The 18,466-nt window shown below is 37.3% G+C and overlaps 2 protein-coding genes across 2 annotated transcripts; one reads left to right on the top strand and one right to left on the bottom strand.

The window, feature by feature from the left end:
* Window positions 1–1,112: 1,112 nt before the first annotated feature.
* LOC117288186 (sulfide:quinone oxidoreductase, mitochondrial-like) lies at window positions 1,113–8,827 on the top strand. Its single transcript, XM_033768927.1, has 9 exons — window positions 1,113–1,194; window positions 2,413–2,675; window positions 3,286–3,510; window positions 4,347–4,544; window positions 4,965–5,177; window positions 5,686–5,869; window positions 6,366–6,433; window positions 7,307–7,485; window positions 8,334–8,827. The coding sequence occupies exons 2-9, from the start codon at window positions 2,421–2,423 to the stop codon at window positions 8,392–8,394; spliced, it is 1,383 nt and encodes a 460-aa protein (XP_033624818.1). The 5' UTR covers window positions 1,113–1,194; window positions 2,413–2,420; the 3' UTR covers window positions 8,395–8,827.
* A 3,060-nt stretch (window positions 8,828–11,887) lies between these two features.
* On the bottom strand, window positions 11,888–18,391 carry LOC117287927 (AP-3 complex subunit sigma-1-like). Its single transcript, XM_033768559.1, has 6 exons — window positions 18,165–18,391; window positions 16,893–16,984; window positions 15,730–15,841; window positions 15,106–15,177; window positions 14,532–14,639; window positions 11,888–14,023 (listed from the first exon to the last, which is right to left on the bottom strand). The coding sequence occupies exons 1-6, from the start codon at window positions 18,231–18,233 to the stop codon at window positions 13,913–13,915; spliced, it is 564 nt and encodes a 187-aa protein (XP_033624450.1). The 5' UTR covers window positions 18,234–18,391; the 3' UTR covers window positions 11,888–13,912.
* Between the last annotated feature and the right edge of the window lie 75 nt (window positions 18,392–18,466).

Below are 18,466 nucleotides of genomic sequence, written 5' to 3'. Positions count from 1 at the left end.
TCATATGATGGGATATTATAAAAGGCTACATTTGATATTTTTATCCAGTAAATTGTTGTGAGAAATCTTTATAGGCCCTATGTTCATTACATTTTTTTAAGTTTAATTATTTATGGACATTACGTTTATTTTTTTTATTGGACATTCATCTGCTTTTTTTAATCTTTAGTCAGTGCTTTTTTATCCTTATTTTATGTTTTTTAAATTTAATTATTTATGGACATAAGTTTATTTATTTTATTGGACATTCACCTGCTTTTTTGTATCTTAAGTCAGTGCTTTTTTATCCTTATTTTATGTTTTTAAGTTTAATTATTTATGGACATTACGTTTATTTATTTTATTGGACATCTGTTTTTTTACATGGTATAAAGATGGTCATGATGGGTAACTCCCTTTGAAATATTTTTGTTTGAATTGCTGTACTTTTTGAGAAATTAGTAAAACAATTAGTTTTCATCCCACGAGTCGAAAACTCGATGTTTGAAAACGGCAAAAATACTAAGGGTTTCTGGTGATTGCAATAATATTTCTGTAAGATATGTTTTACGATATTTGTGAATTGATTTTAGTTTTGATGTGGGTTTTTTATCACAGTATATTCACAGATATTTTGGTGAGAAATCTTTTATGTTCATTAGCCTAAGTTATGGCTTTTATTTAGTGAGGTAAGTGTAAAGATTGTATAAGTAAATATATCTAGAACTACATTTTAAATGAAATACTTCGGTACAACGGGATAATTTTTGTTAAAATTTGTTCTTTTTCAATTAGTCAGGCCTATATTATGATCCCCTGTCTTGAGTCAAGTTAAAAACAACAAAACTTCCACACAAAAAAACAAAAAACTTTTTAACAACGGAATAACTTTTGTCAAAAATTGTGGTTTTTCAATAAGTTATCCTCAGCAAAAATGTATAAAGTCTTTAAAGATTCCCTTCAGTTGAACAATAGAAAAAATGCATAAGGCGACTGTGTTGGGGGCGACTTTGTCGGGGGGGGGGGGCGACTGTGTCGGGGGCGACTTTGTAGTAGCGACTATGCAGGGGGCGACTTTGCCAGGGGGCGAGATGACTGGCATTCCACGACCAACTTCGTACGTATACGGGACGCACGCACGTCGTCACGGATCTTCCACTAGCTAGCTGTGATCGAAACCGAATCGTCGTGAAAAGTCTTCCCTCAAAATACAAAGTAAGTGTTTAAGTTTGTTATCGGCAGTGAACTGTTAACGTTATGCAAACAACTTACGGCAATTAACTGCTGAGTATAGTTTCAGCATGGAGGAAGACATATCTTCCTCCAAGGTTTCAGTAAAGGTGGAGAGTCCACACTTAGTATTGTCTAATCGGAGGGATCTGAACACACTCTCTTGTCATGCTTGTCCCCGCCTGGCACTGTACTGTACTATGTGGGGTCGTCCTGCCCTGGTGGTTTGTTTACTTAAGCATGTCATGGACATGATGGAATGGTGTACATGACAGATTTTTGACTGTCTGATGGGCTGGGTCATTTTATTGGTTGTCATCTATGATCTAGCTAGGATTCCCCAGATAGTTATGTTTATTTCAATACATGTGGTGTTTGTACACAACAAGTTATTGTTATGCTAATTAATTACCGTGCAATGCAATTCAATCATGACTTATGATAATGATGTTCATAAATTATTAATATTAGTGAAGTTTGATTGATGTAGCCTATGTAGTGTACCATATCATGCATACGTACGTATCCAAAATTATGAATATATAGATATAAATAACAAGATTAAAACAACAAATGGGGCTGGCAAGTACATATCAATATCATACATGTACTTAAGTTATAAAAAAAGCGAACAATTTTATAAACGAACAATTATTTACAAACGCTTAGTAAAGTACAATAATGTTTTATTTTTAAAAAGGGAATCAATGTGTGGTGAAGAGGTTTTCAAGGTGAAGTGGTTTAATCCCAACGAGGCCTGGTTCTTGATATTCTACTTCCGTGGTTTTACCGAGACAAAGTCAAGGTAAATTATCAAGAACCAGGCCTCGGCGGATTTAAACCACTAGTTGAAAACCGAATCAACACACTTTGATTCCCATTCACAAATACCTTTTCGATCTAAAACATCCACACTTTTTGGTCAAGAAGTAAAATAAATGCATAAATTCTAATTGTTCAATAATTTGTTCAACACAACACCCCTCCAGCTATGAAATGGTAAAGCCCTCCGCCGACTTATCTGCAGCCCTCGGCATTAAAATACTACATTAAAAACTTCCACAGTGATGGAATCTGTCAGGAACACAAGAAAACATAAATTTGACACGTAAAACACTAGAAATTAATTAAGTTATAAACTTGCTAGCTGTTTTTGACCTTAATGTTCAGGTTTTTTTTTTTTTCAAAATATTTTGTTTTCAGATCACACAATGGCTTTCTGCTTTGAGTCTGTGACCAGCCTTTCCCGATGTTTGAGGTTTACTACCTCGTTACCCCGGCTACAAGTCAGTCATGCGAGGAGTATACAAAGTGAGCCTGCAGAGTTACCCCTGTCGCCGCCCAGCACATCTGAGAGTATGTACAACTTTGTCGTAGTCGGCGGTGGTTCGGGTGGCCTTGCCCTAGCTAGCAATCTATCCCGCAAGTACGGCAAGGGGCAGGTTGCTGTCGTTGAACCAAGTGATGTAAGAAGAGATGGCTTCTTACTTTTTTTGAAAGTTTATTTCTTATTGTAGATAGATTATTTATTTTGGTTTGACCCATATTCACCGATGTGTGTTAACACTGTATGTACTTGAGTAAAACCAAAATGAGTAGTCTTTATCCCTGATGCACATTTTAACATAAAAAGATAGATACGTTACTTACTTTAAAAAAATTTGTTGTGAGAGATCGCCTACCAACACAAGGTCGGATGGCTAGTTCGAGTAAAGGGGTTCATTTAACATTTGGGCATCGACCAAAATCGTTGCCATCTACTCATGGGACTGAAACAGGGTTTCCCCCCTTCACAAGGATATAGGCATCTGTAGGTATCATCCACTATAGGAGCATGGCAGGTAGAGCAGAATGCAGTTAACGTCCAAACTTTTTATGATGCAATTATGGTTATTTTGCTCAAAGACACATGTGTCATGACTGTGATTCGTACCTGTACTCTGCTTCTAACAACACAAGCACTTGTGGTTCCGGTGAAGTTGTTCGGTGAATACTGTCATACACAGCATTACATAATGCAAATACAATGTCATAGTGAACACCTTTTACCTTGTATCAACAAATATTCTATTCCAGGAGCATTTTTATCAGCCTTTGTGGACACTTGTAGGAGGCGGTCAAAAGAAGAAAGAGCAATCTCGTAAACTCATGAAGGACGTGATGCCCGGAGCGTGTGATTGGATCAAGGACAAGGCAGTCAAATTTGACCCCGAGAACAACAGCCTGACAACAGCTGAGGGGAAGACAGTACAGTACAATTACCTAGTTGTGGCTATGGGAATGCAGCTGAACTTTGATAAGGTAGTTCATTCAAATTGTGTAAACTTTCACAAGAAATCCTGCAAGGATCCAGACTTGAGTAACTTTTAAAGGACTGTATACTCGGTACTTTCCTGAGTTCTGTGAAAAAAACTAACTGTAGGCATTTTACTCAGGTGGGATTTGAACCCTTGTCCTTTGTTATTCTAGAGCAGTGTCGTACCAAGTAGACCACCGAGATTGCCCAAAGCAGTGTCATACCAACTAGGACCACCGAGATTGCCCAAAGCAGTGTCATACCAAGGACCACCGAGAATCCTAGAGGCAGATTCAAACTGCTTCCTAGCTACCGGGCAATCTTGGTGGTCCTAGTTGGTATGACATTGCTCTAGAATTGCTTAGGTCATGGGTTTGAACCCCACCCGAGTAATATGCCTGTGATTGTTTTTCACATTTTCACAGGGCTTGAAGGTGTATAGGTAAAAAACAAAAGCAATAGAAACTACTTGTTGTCTCATCTATGATCATCTATGATGCATTAATTAATATTGATTTCAGTAATTGTAAGTTGTAGATAGTTTGACTGTACTTCAAAAACTGTTATGTACTTCTTCTTCTGATTAGTTCTTTTTGTCTTTGTTCAAACTCAATTTGACTGTTTAGTTAAACTGTATTGGTTTATTGATGTTGTAACTGAAAAACAATCTCGTTCTACCTGATCAGCTGAAGGGGCTAGTGGAGGCACGCAAGCACGACCCACAAGTGTGCTGCAATTACTCCTTCTTGTTGTCTTTGTTCAAACTCATTTTGACTATTTAGTAACTGTATTTGGTTTATTGATGTTTAAACTGAAACACAATCTCGTTCTACCTGATCAGCTGAAGGGGCTAGTGGAGGCACTCGAGCACGACCCACAAGTGTGCTGCAATTATTCCTACCACACAGTTGACAAGACCTTTCAGGCAATGCAGAATTTCAAGAGCGGCAATGCCATATTCACGTTCCCCAACACCCCCGTCAAGTGTGCTGGTGCACCGCAGAAGATCATGTACTTGGCTGAAGAATATTTCAGGGAGGTTCGTAGTGTTTTACCTTCTTTTTAAAATGTATTTGGCATGTTGCAGCCAAGCGGTTAAGATTCATGAGTTATGTGCTTTTATTGTTCCTCTTATAACTAAGTACATTTTTGTATCTACTGTCTTCATGTCAATGCATTTATTGTTGTTTATTGTTGTATCTACTGTCTTTATGCTATGTATTTGTACTGTTGGTTACTGTCTTTATGCCAATTATAAATTTGTACTGTTAAATTAACTATCTTTATGTCAATTTTTTACTGTTTGGAATGTCCTGTACAGGGTCTTTTTTTTTCCTTTATATTTTTGGATTGTTGTCCTTGCTTTTTACCAGTTGTTAGCTTTTGAATCAATGTTGAATTAATCAACTAGCAATATAAACCAATAAATTGTTGCTATTTTTATTATTCTTTCCCACAGAATGACAAGCGAGATGGTGCCAACGTCATGTACTTCTCACCGCTGGGAGCAATTTTCAGCGCTCCAAAGTACGCCGCTGTCATGAGCAGAATCTGCAAGGAGCGAGGGATCCAGGTCAACTTGAAGCACAATCTTGTGGAGATCAAGCCGGACACCAGGGAAGCCGTCTTTGCGAACTTGAACACCGATCCCAATGAGCTAATCACAGTACCTGTGAGTAATATGCATAAAACAACTAACTGTGAAAATATTGACTCAATTGGTCATCAAAGTTGCAAGAGATTAATGGACTTAAGCGGTACATGTATGTGCTTTCAGATGCATAATTTGAGCGAAAAAACTACCTCTGTACTTCAGAGGGAGCCATTTCTCACAATGTTTCACACTATCAACAGCTCTCCATTGCTTGTTACCAAGTAATAAGTTTTTATGCTAGGAATTATTCTGAGTAATTACCAATAGTGTCCAGTATCCATTAGAGATCATTGCTGCTTACTATTTCAAAATAGAGCAGCCGCGGGGAAAATTTACATGCTGGACCCACTGGGTGCAGTCGGAAGGGAGATTGTATTGCGGGTATAACTACGATATGTTTTGTTATGTTTTGTATTACAGCCCCTTTGACTTTGTGAATGCATTCTATGTACAGCGCTACTTAAAAAAAAAAGGTTTTAATTATTAATTGCCTGTTAAAAGATTTTTATTTTGTGTCCTGTGCTAGTATGCAATGCTGCATGTACCACCACCGATGGGACCCCCGGATATCCTGAAGGCCAGTCCCTTGGCCGGACCCTCTGGCTTCCTCAGTGTGAGCAAGGACACTGGGCAACATACTAAATACCCTAATGTCTTTGGTATCGGTGACTGTACGGACTTCCCAACATCCAAGACTGCGGCAGCTATCGGTAAATATTGTTTGTCTGTTTGTTTTATAATAATAATAATAATGATAATAATATTCGGTTTTTATATAGGGCTTTGTACACCATGTCTCAAAACACTTCCAACATTATTACCCTGATCACTGGGCCATTTCATTCCTTAAACCATTTCAGCTTCCTGGGGAGTAAACAGCATGTGCCGCCAAATATGTAGCACACTAAGCTAAATCAACCAACTTGCTCAGGGACCCAATGTCACGACCGGGATTCGAACCCACATTCTGCTCAACAGAAACACCAGAGCTTGAGTTCGATGCTCACATTGGTTCAGCCATGTTTTGTCGGAATGTTTATGGCCCACAGCTGTGAAAGACCCCCCAAAAAGTTCTGTAACGTTAAAAGAATGCTAGCATTCAGTACATAGCATTCAGTACATTTGTTTCAATGCTGTCATACAAAACAATAATACAAATGCTATTAACTCATCTGATTCGGTTTTGGTTTTTGTACTTTCTTCCAGCTGGACAATCAGGCATCCTGTTGAAGACCATTAATGCTGTGGTCAGTGGCCTTACTCCATATGAAAAGGTAATGACTAGATTCAAGGGAAACATTTATTTCATACTGACCCGACAATAAGATAGATACATTGTAGAGAAGCAAATGGTTAAAGGGCAACACGTTGCCTCGGATCAGACGAGTTGGTCTATAAAAAATGTTTGAAATCGTTTGTTATGAAATGCATATGGTTAGAAAGATGTTTTAAAAGTAGAATATAATGATCCACACAAGTATCACTCGAAATTGAACAGTTTTCCTTTCACGTTGCAAACTAACGTGGTCGGCCATTTATGGGAGTCAAAAATTTGACTCACATAAATGGCCGACCGTGTTTAATAGTCGACGAGTCAAAAAGAAAACCACGCAATTTCGAGGCATATTTGTGTAGATCATTGTATTCTACTTTTACAACATCTTTCTACCCATATGCATTTTATAACAAAAGGTTACAGGAGGCTTTTCAAAGACCAACTCGACCGATCCAAGGCAACATCTTCCTTTAATCAATACATGTACAATCAGTGCTGTTGTTTTACTAAACATGTTTTTCTGGGTTTTTTAAGTCCATTCTATGTTTTTTATTTTCAATTGTTGTTCCTTCCTCCTATCGCTGCGGCGTTTTGTTGTGGGTGTAGTTTTTTGTTTTCAATAGTCTGGTTTTGCTTGTGTTTTAATGATTTCTATTGTGTGATTCTAAAATGTTTCAGTGTACTCTCCTTTTTATATTGTATAATTATATTTTTTTCGTTGGCAGGGGTCTGGTTTTACACATCTTTTGATGACAGTTTTATACTTTTGTTTTAACCTTGACAGCCCCTGTACAACTTGTAACTATTGTGTATGTCTAAAGATTTAAAATTAAAATTAAATTAAACAAATTTCTTCTCTACCCTCAACTAGTACAATGGTTATACATCTTGTCCTCTTGTCACTGGACGACAATCTTGCGTCTTGGCCGAGTTTGACTACACCCTAGAGCCTTTGGAGACATTCCCAGTGGATCAGAGCGTAGAGAGAAGGACTGCCTACCACATGAAGGCTGATCTTTTGCCTACCATGTATTGGAACGGACTCCTAAAGTAAGTCAAGTGCAATGCTTGCCATGAATCATGCAGTTACATCTATTAAAGACAATGGACACTATTGGTAATTGTCAAAGACTAGTCTTCACAGTTGGTGTCTATCAACATATGCATAAAATAACAAACCTGTGAAAATTTGAGCTCAATCGGTCATCAAAGTTGTGAGATAAAAATGAAAGAAGAAAACACCCTTGTCACACAAAGTTGTGTGCGTTTAGCTGGTTGATTTCGAGACCTCAAGTTCTACATCTGAGGTCTTGAAATCAAATTCGTGGAAAATTACATCTTTCTCAAAAAGTACAGTACTTCAGAGGGAGCCGTTTCTCACAATGTTTTATACTATCAACCTCTCCCCATTACTCGTCACCAAGAAAGAATTTATGCTAATAATTATTTTGAGTAATTACCAATAGTGTCAACTGCCTTTAACATCTATTCACCCATACAGCTACACTAAAAAATGTACTTGTCAAAGCCTGTTCAGCATCTAGACTAGGGTGCGGCTTCTGACTGTGGACGGTTTGTGTACCCATTGGGTGCCAAAATACATAAATTAATACACAAAACATGATGCTGGATGCCTACACGCATCCGAATCTGGCCTCCTTAAACCTGCTTAGACATGTTAGAAACTCAAATGCCATGTTGTAAGACCGCTGTGGTGTGTTGCATAAGAGTTTAGTTTGTTACATAACTATTGCTGTCCTCCAAAGCAAGTGAATTAACTGTAACCTTTGTCAAACTGCGTTTATAACTTTTATACTGTTTTTAAAAACTGTTTACAATTCATTGTAAAAGTTCATAGGCGAAGGGAATTATCTGACAAATATTTCTTGTTTTCACAGGGGAATTTGGCATGGACCTGGGATGTTCAGGAAGCTCCTACATTTAGGATTTTCAAAGTAATGCTGATGGCACAGAATAATTTGAGCCTTTCCACTGAGAGACACCATATGAACACCATTGTAACCCTTGGAAACACCATGGTAGCACCATGGTAACACCATGGGAACTCCATTGAAACACCATTGTAACACCATGTAAACACCATTGTAACACCATGGATCAGGTTGGCTCAGTGGTTTCTTTTCCTGCAGGTCACCTCCGTGGACACCGGTTTGAATCACACCTCACAGACCAGAGCCTCCTCTGTGGTTTGGGTTTTCAGTCGCTACCAGATGTATTTTCCGGGGGGTCGTACAAATGTAACTAATATTTGTTTTGGGCACTGGCCAGTGATCACAGATGGCAAGTTTAACCAAAACAGTTAAAGCCATTGGACACTTTCGGTAAACTATTGTCCAAGGCCCACACTTCGTGTATCACAACTTCTATATAAAATAACACACCTGTGAAAATTTAGGCCCAATCCGTCATCGGAGTCGGGAGAAAATAACGGGTTGAAACCCACCCTTGTGTCCACACCTTTCGCCGTGTCATGACATGTGTTTGAAATAAATCCGTAATTCTCGATATCGAGAATTGATATTGTTTTAATGTTTTCTAAAAAAGTAAAGCATTTCATGGAATAATATTTCAAGAGAACTCTTTCACCATTACCTTCTGTAAACCCTGCAAGTTATTTGTAAATCTGTGAACTTTTTTTTTTTCTGTACCGAAAGTGTCCAATGGCTTTAATGGCTTACCGGGTAAATCCATTGTTCTCAGAATTATGCGCATGTTCAGAACTACGTAAACAATGGAAATTTACCCGGTATGTCTGCTGCTATCTAGCGTTGGAAAGTCTCCTATTCCATGGCTCTGCTTACTGCAAATTCTGCATTTAAGATAAACCATTATATGCTTGCATAGCAAGCGCCCAATTTCTACGCTAGCTATGTAGGGGTAGAATGCCTAATAACTACGCCTGTGCACTAGCCAAAATTTCCCGCTAACCTGTGAATTTTGCTTCACACAAGTGGAAAATTCACAGCTTCCACAAGTGCGTCTTTGCTGAAAAATGCTAAGAAGAGCCATTAAATTGGGCCCTGATTTTACAAAGAGCAAAAATTGCTCGTAAGATGGGTATCAATCTCAATTGCAAATCAAAGTGTGATGTCACAATGCAAATCACTATGGCAACATTGACATCATATTGAATCTCAGCTTTTTGAAATTGAGCCTTTCGTACTTTATGATAATATTTAGTATGTGGATTCCAAATTCATGTGTTTGTTATCAGAGTGCAGTCAAACAGAAACATCAATGAAATTGATTAAATGTTTCTTTTATAATATAGCCAGAAAATGTATTTTCGTAAACAAAAATTTTATGAATAAATTATGTATGGAATAGTAATTATGCAATGGAGACGAATGTAAGGTTTTGTTTGTCCAATACTCAATGGTTTTCGCATCATGTGGTTTCCAGGGTTTGTCCTCAAGTTTTTTTCCGACCAGCTGTCGATTTTAAAGGTAGCTATGCATTAAATTATGCCTTACATTAAGGGTTACCAGCCAAAATACCATGACATATGACACGGTAACTGGTGACTGGTAACTGGCTTATTTTTTACATACATGTAGCAGGAAATATTGAGCACAATTTTTTGTTTCTTACATCGCTGATCTGTAGAGCAACGTTCGTTTGTGTTGGGAACGTTTTATGTCATACTTGTTTTATGCAGAGTGAACGTATCAGAATTTTCATTATGCAGCTTAAAATAAGTTGAAAATTCATTTGATAAATTTTCTCTCCAACAAAATTTTAAATGTAGATGAACAGTTGCAGAGTTATTTTCAAACATTTGCACTGTCCAATCATTGAGGATAATTAGGGTTAAAATTATAGGTCATTCAATAAAAATGATGTAATCCTCAGTTGTGAAGCAGACCACTAAGAAAATTCAAGCAGATGATGCATCAGGTTTTCATGCTTCAGTTGTTTGCTTTTGTATTTAAAAAATAGTGTCTATGAAATTAGTGAATAATTGAACAGTACTATTTTATAAGATTTTGAAATAAATTCTCATAAATTTATGATTGCTTGGAATGTTTTTTTTCTAACTGTATGTTTTACAGTAGAGTGAAAGACAGTGTTGGGGTGTCATGGCCGAGCGGAAAAGAGCACTGAACTCGAGCTGTTGTGTTTCTGCTCAGCAGAGTGTGGGTTCGAGTCCCAGTCATGACAGTTGTGTCCCTGAGCTACAATTGCATCTCTCTACCCAGCCCAAGGGTAAATGAGATCGTTCTTGTGATTGATAATAATAATATCGAAGTCTTAGATAGCGCACGTATCTACCAAACAAGGTACTCAAGGCCTTTCAGAAAGATAGGTAATTGTAGTGATGAATTCTGAGACCAAATTATTTAGCACCTAATAAGGGTTTACAAGGTGCTAAGGCGCATTAAGCAGCCACAACCAGGAACACCGGGGCGAACCCCTTCTCTTTTCGATAAGTGCACTGGGTTCTTTTACATGCGTTACACAACACATGGGACCAACGGCTTTATGTCCCGTCCGAAGGACGAAGCAATGGTTAAGTGTCTTGCTCAAGGACACAGTGTCACGGCTGGGGATTCGAACCCACACTCTGCTGATCAGAAACACCAGAGTTTGAATTCGGTGCTCTTAACCGCTCGGCCACGACACTTCCACTTGATTTAGGTTAGTAAAGCATATTTGTTGCACAGGCTGTATACTCCCCAGGAAAGGTTCGTAGACTAAAGGAGAAACTGGACACCTCGCCCACAATTGTTTGTGTCATCTAAAATGTATTTTAACATTTGAAAGTTTGTTAAAAAAAAGAACAAAAAGAGACAAATCACTGCACAATCCAACAAAGTTATACCGTACATATGATATATTTACATATACTTGGAATAATACAGCTTCATATTCTATGACATCATAAACTTACACCATTTATAAAAGACAAACAAACTATGATTAATAATGCAGACACAACTTCCATTTCCCCCCAGGAGTCGATTGATTGAACAGGAAAATGAATAAAGACTATTGGGTCTTTCATTTGACTCGTCTTTGTGTGGTCCCAGAAGCTCTATAATTCCGGCCAAACATGCCAAAATGCTTGCGCCGCCCATTTGCAACTCTCTCCCCCATCCCGGGTTCAATGTTGATGGGAGCACAGACTGCGCCGAGATTGTAGTTAAAGACAGTGGACACTATTGGTAATTGTCAAACACCAGTGTTCTCACTTGGTCAATCTCAACATATGCATAAAATAGCAGTGAAAATTTGAGCTCAATTGGTCGTCGAAGTTGCAAGATAATAATGAAAGAACTTGTGTGTTTAGATGGTTGATTTAGACACCTCAAGTTCTAAATCTGAGGTCTTGAAATCAAACTTGTGGAAAATAACCTCTTTCTCGACAACTATGGCACTTCAGAGGGAGCCATTTCGCACAATGTTTTGTACCATCAACCTCTCCCAATTACTCTTCACCAAGTAAGGTTTTATGCTAAAAATTATTTTGAGCAATTACCAATAGTGTCCACTGCCTTTAAACTTAAAGCCAAAGATAGATAATCCATATTTGAAAACTACATGTACATACTTTTTATTTTATTAAACATACACGAACAAAAAGTCTAGTGGGTTGGGGGGTGGGGGGGGGGGTGACTTGTGGTGGATGGAACACAATTCTGCATACGACACTTCCATAATGAGACATTTTACTCACAAAAAGGGGCATGGCTACAACTCTAACGCAGAGTAGCACTTGCACGAACGTTTAACATACCATCTACATTACATAACCCGGGACCTTGCCTATCACATGGTTTACCAGCCAAATTACCATGTAAAGTTCATTGCTCATGAATGGCTCCCTGTAAATTTCTAGGTAATTAACTTACTAAACAAAACCAACAGAACTATCAGCTAAGCACAATATTGCATCGCCTAATTTTATGTTGAATAACAAAAACAATCATCACTTTTCTCCAAAGAGTTTTCACAAAAATTTAAATTAAAAATCCTAAAGATAATAATTTTTTTGCATACATATGCCACGCACAACTGGCAAAAAACTTGTAACATGCAAATTATTTGTACATATACATGGTTTGTTGATAAAACATTTGCTGGGTTCACAAGAAAGAAATCTTGGCAAATAATTTCCCCCAAAATAAAAGGTGTTTGTCTTTATCCATGTAACAAACAATTGTTACGCACTCACAGGGGATGTATGTAAGGTAGTGTAACCTCACGAAAATGATGGTCATAAACTATTTACTATTAAAATATATAATACATGTAGTTAGTTACAGAGTCATTTAAATGCCAATTTAAGGTAGGGCCATGAATTGTTTTTGGCCAAGATAATGCTGATTTGTCAAATTGGTCAAGAAAAAATCCAACACCTAAGTCGTCTGTAAAAGATTAAGTTGAATACAATTTCTAATTATTGAAAAATCAGCAACAAAACTATCACAGTATTTTCCTCAAAACAGGTTGAACCCATCCATGTTATCAAGATGACACAGGTACCACCCACATCTCTGGCTGCAGCGTTCACAAACAGACACCATAGAAATTTTATTGCCAAACATAACCTTCGGAGAAAGGTAAGTTTTGAAGGTTCAACTTTGTAAATTGTTATCGAATTACAATCAACGGGGTGTGATCACAAATTTCAAAGAAACACCTTTAAAACAAGAACAGCTTTGGAATGAAAATTACACCTTTTTGGTCTCGGGTCATTATCAAAATAAGTGTGTACCTTTAAACGATAATTAGAAGATTTACAAACATGATGTAACAAATTCTCTATCCTTACTTAAAATATGTACCACTTATTTTTTAGAATGACATTTTAAATTTATTTTTAAACAAGTGCATGCGAAGTCCATTTTTTTGCAAATGGAAAAACAAAAATCAGTACTGATCTGATGTTGAAATCCAGGGTAAAAACATTCAACAAACTTCAAGAATTCTTCAACATATGAGTACAAAATAGCCTCTGAAAGTCAAAATCTTCATGATCTTTAAAGAGGACTTTTCAGGTGGTTAGTACGATTGTTGGGGTATCATTAAACAAGCTCCTTTTTCTGAGGGCATGCCACTTGTAATGAAAGTGTTGAGTAATCAAAACTACAGAGGGAAAACATGCCAAGGTGTTCACAAAACCACTCGTATGAGATCTGACCTTGGTGCAACACTGAACCAACTTTGTGCCTGCAGAAAGATGCAAACTTTCACCTTAACTGAGTAACGACCATGATGCGTTTATGGATGGACTTGTAATGTGGAGGGGAGTTGATCAACCACAATAAGGCAGTGTCCAAAATGGCGACTTTGGCTACAGCTACGGCTAGATCAAGAGCGTCTGCTTATTCTTCAAGACTGGCAGACGCGCTGATCTAGCTGTAGCTGTAGCCGAAGTCGCCGTTTCGGACACCACCGAAGTATGCATTTCATTGCAGCATTCCTGAAGTCGGTCTTGATGATGATATGTTTTTCACTTGAAGGATGGCAGGTTTGGCAAGTTGATGTTCGGCGTTGGGATGTTGGGAAGATTTATATTCTTGACAGCTGCTGCTGCTCTGGCAGGCGCTGCTGATAATCCCGCCTGTAAAAAAAAACCCAAGAAACACGTACAATTAGTTTTATTCATTCAATCATTGTGGCAAAAAGCTTTCTATGATCAGGGAGATTTAACACTTTGTTGATCAGAACATGGAAAGATCGCTTTATTGTTTAGAAAACTCTTGCCAAAATCAGGGAGAGTAGGCAGCTATGTAAATGCATACTTCATGTGTAGAAAGAAAGAGTGAGAAAAATCAACATATTTGGGTACATTACCACATCACATGGTATACAAATATTGAGTGGCTCAGAGTAGAATGGGAGGAATATTATCGCAAGGTAAAATTTTGACTGTTCCATTTCACGAGGCGAAGCCGAGTGAAATGGAACAGTCCAAATATGAAAAATCACACAAATTACTGACAACCAAAACTCATATAGCGCCGCAAAGCGGCAACAATGCACAAATCGGATCACAACCTTTTGCACAGGTGACCCTTTGTTTTATGTTTTAGCAGCGGCTAAATATCAACTTGAAACCAGTAGCTTACCTCTTGTTTTTCTAGCTTATTCTGTTCTTCTATCCTCGTCATGATTTCCGTCATATTTGTCTCTAGAACCATACCACCCATCACTAGCTCAGAAAGGATGTTGTGAACCTTCAAAGAGGAGAAAGACAACATTTTCATTACACAGAGGGCTGGAGGGCACTGGCCGAAGCATTAATTATGAAACAAACTGTGTCACTGTGGTCCAGTGGTGGATAGAATGCAGCACTTGCAATCAAAATGTTGTGTATTCCAGTATTCAAATCCTACCAAGCTACCGCTTATTTTACATACAAATGTGGAATAAGTATTGTCATCTAACTACTGAATTAAAACTGAATTATGCAATATTCATAATTGAAGATGTTGAGCCAATGTCTGTGAGAGAGTTTGGCCATTGTCAGCTTGGTGTTTATATCCTTTTGTGGGAGTTGTCAAATTTCCTTGTTGGGAAGTTCATCTAATAAAACTTGGGACCTTCCTTCTCTATGTAAAACAAATTCAGGAGGGTTAAAGTGAAGCAAAATGTGTAACAAAATCAGAATTATGGGCATTTAAAAATGTATTTTACTGTTACCTTGTCCACGTGGAATATCAGATCCAGCTCACAGACATTCTCAAAGCACTTGTCCAATGTTTCCACGAAAACCTAAAGATTTGGAAACAAATGAGAGCAAGTCATTTCATCAGTTGTGATAAGTACAAGTTAGTGAGAGCATTTAAGCTAATTTAGGTTCATTTGGTTTAAAATTACAAATCGTTCTAATATACTCACTACAATCGAAAGTGAAATATTTGGGAAACAAACTAGACAAAATGATATTTGAGCTTCCACTTGACAGGTCATCACAGTTTCTGCTTGTCTTTTTAATTTTAGTCTTTTCCACCAACAGTCAAATCTTTTGTTTTTCCACAGCTTTTGCTCAGACACAAAAAAGCAAACAAAGTACATTTCTATATTATCTTACTTCCACCATGCAAAGTTTCAAATCCTACTTAAAGTACATTAAGACTACGACCAAGGAACAACCGACTCCATGTAAAAAAAATGGCATGTTATCGGAAACCTACCTTTTTTTTTTGGGGGGGGGGGGGGGGTTATGAGGCACCTAACTTATTAAATTTGTTGAAGAAGTGCACTTCTTTTTTTAATTAAAAAATAAAAGACCCCGCAAACACACTAGTACCAACCATGACTTACCTGTATTAAGTCTAAGATGCCAAGTTCACTCTCGGAGGAGTCAACACAGAAGACAAAGTACAGAGTGGCATAATGTCTGTAGACCAGCTTGTAATCAGATCCACCTATTAACCTACAGGTGGGGAATAAAACAAACTTGAGTTTATCTAACAATGCGATTTGGGGTTTCTTTGACACTAACTAGTTCTACACTGGGGCCTACGAGAATACAGTTTTAAAAACTTGATAGGCCTAATCCTGCCACAGTAAAGTTTATGGATCTCTGGTACATGCAGAAAGTGAATACAAAGTTAGTTAGTTTAGAGTTTTATTACAGGTCTGGAAATTCATCTTAAAGAGGGCAAGGCAGGTCTGGAAATTCATCTTAAAGAGGGCAAGGCAATTTTTTAAGTTTTTGTCAAGGGACTTCCATTGAAAAATCTTAAAATCTATAAAAAAAAAGTTATGAAGGGGCACCAGGGCCAATACCAGGGCAATATACCAGGGCAATGGGGGCATGGCCTCCAGGTAATTTGAGCCCTTTGAATGTGACTAGAGGAATTTCTTTCTTTTTTGCAGTGTGAGTGCGATAACTTTCATCAGTGAACAATTCAATTTTGAATAGAACACTTATCATCTCATTGTTGACAGTATCTTCTTGGTACAATATGTCACCACTGACCTGACCCACTCTGTAAAAATGAGTAATTTTTTTTTGTTTTACTTTTTAAGATATTTGCATGGTAAACCTTTAGCACACTAATTTATAATAGGCAATAAAGCTATGAATACAACAATTTTGTGACCATACTTTAGTCTAACTTGTATCCCTTCGCACGAAATGGTAGTTTAAAACATCACTTTACTTGAAATTTGTTTACAACCAAAAATGATAAACTGGCTAATTTCAAATTGGAGTAACTCAGCAACGTGATACACCCCAAAACTTACAGACATTAAACAAATAATAATAACAGCTGCAAGTGTGTTCTTACCAGCCATGCATGTAATTCAATTCTATTAATTGACAACATCTTACTCATTTTTACAGAGCGGGTCACATAAAATGTTTACATCACTAATAAATAACCAATAAATAAAGTGACTAAACTCTTCAAAACAGATGCCATTCTTGAATACCGTATCATGTTTCACAGTATGGCGCAAGGCCTCTCTAAACTTACGTTCCACCTTCTAAAAAATTGCACACATTGTCGTCCCTCTTGGAAACCAGATGGAATGTTTCTCGGATAATCTGCTGCTCCATATCTTCATTCTGAAAAGACGATATTTTTGTAAAGTTAGGATTTGAAAATTTGCATTCATGTACATTTTATGTAATTGTAAAAAAGATAATTAGTTCCGATACCGCAACGACCTGTCGAGAGGAGGGTTTGAGTTATCGCAACTACATACATGTATGTAGAGGTAAAAAGAAGATAATGTGTTCTTTAAAGGCGGTGGACACTATTGGTAATTACTCAAAATAATTATTAGCATACAAACTTACATGGTAATGAGTAATGGGGAGAGTTTGATAGTATGAAACATTGTGAGAAACGGCTCCCTCTGAAGTGAGGTAGTTTTTGAGAAAGAAGTAATTTTTCACAAATTTCGAGACCTCAAGTTTAGAATTTGAGGTCTCGAAATCAAGCATATGAAAGCACACAACTTCGTGCGACAAGGGTATTTTTTCAAATTTTCACAGGTTTGTTATTTTAATAATATGTCGAGGTACATGTACACTAAGTGAGAAGACTGGTCTTTGACAATTACCAAGTGTCTACTGTCTTTAACCCCTTGAGTTGTGCTGGTTTTTGTTTAATTTGTGGCCCTGTATAATTATTTTTATTTTTATTTCGACTAGTCAATAAATCAATTCAAAGACAATAATTATAAAAAGACACAAAAAAAAACACTGCATTTACAACTATAATATACGTACAAGTATTATAAAACACAATCAAGCAAAATGGAAAAATAAATTGTTCAAAAACATTATGAATTGGGCATCATTAATATTTAAAAAAATATAATAAAATGCGACATGAATTAAAAAAAAAATTGAAAATGACAGCTATTCAGTAATTTTTGACATTGGTTAGGTTAGGCTTTATTTAGCCATAGCATAGTAAGCATAGCATAGCCATAGTAGGGCTTTTGTCTCTTTTATTCTTTGATTGAAATTGAATGATGATAAATAATTCCCTCACACACACAGTCACATCACACTCACCAGGCCTCAGGCTCAGTAAGTTAGCAACAACAACATGGGATAACTTTCCGTATCAAGAGGAAGTATATAAAAAGAAAACAGCCAGATATGGACTGTTTCTGTAGAAAAATACACGTACGTTCAAGTTGCGAAATTTTATAGGCGAGTCAGCATACAAAACTTAAAGGTCGAGATGACCAACAGAGGCAAGTTTACATTCATTTTTTTTCAATGCACTTACATAATGCGTGAAGAACTTTGACAGCCTTGGCTTCCCATGATTGTTGAAGACTAAAATTGCTTTAATCATGACGATTCCGAAGAAGAATGGCCAAAGATATTCCCTAGAAAATAATTTACTATTTTAGGATTCAATATAGGCAAAAAGGTGCTCACTATCCACACAGTTTTGCGACTGAAAGTCGGAAGCCTATTTCAAGAAATTATTGTCCGTGTCATCTTCTTGAGGTAAAAGTTGAACAGCGCCCTCGTTTGGCACTGTAATGCCATGTGTTCCTCCCATTATCCTAGAGCTAGCTCCAC

This window comes from Asterias rubens, chromosome 3 (assembly GCF_902459465.1).
Source record: "Asterias rubens chromosome 3, eAstRub1.3, whole genome shotgun sequence".
Classification (NCBI taxonomy): Eukaryota; Metazoa; Echinodermata; class Asteroidea; order Forcipulatida; family Asteriidae; genus Asterias; species Asterias rubens.
Note: the sequence above shows the minus strand (reverse complement) of the source record. Positions and strands in the feature narration are given on the sequence as shown.

Coding starts and splice junctions, on each gene's coding strand:
- LOC117287927 (XM_033768559.1), bottom strand. CDS start 18,233: ATGATTAAAGCAATTTTAGTCTTCAACAATCATGGGAAGCCAAGGCTG. Junction 15,842..16,892: donor AATTTTTTAGAAGGTGGAAC/GTAAGTTTAGAG, acceptor CCCCACCTGTAG/GTTAATAGGTGGATCTGATT. Junction 14,024..14,531: donor ATAAGCTAGAAAAACAAGAG/GTAAGCTACTGG, acceptor TTTTTTTTACAG/GCGGGATTATCAGCAGCGCC.
- LOC117288186 (XM_033768927.1), top strand. CDS start 2,421: ATGGCTTTCTGCTTTGAGTCTGTGACCAGCCTTTCCCGATGTTTGAGG. Junction 6,434..7,306: donor GCCTTACTCCATATGAAAAG/GTAATGACTAGA, acceptor ACCCTCAACTAG/TACAATGGTTATACATCTTG. Junction 7,486..8,333: donor TATTGGAACGGACTCCTAAA/GTAAGTCAAGTG, acceptor TTGTTTTCACAG/GGGAATTTGGCATGGACCTG.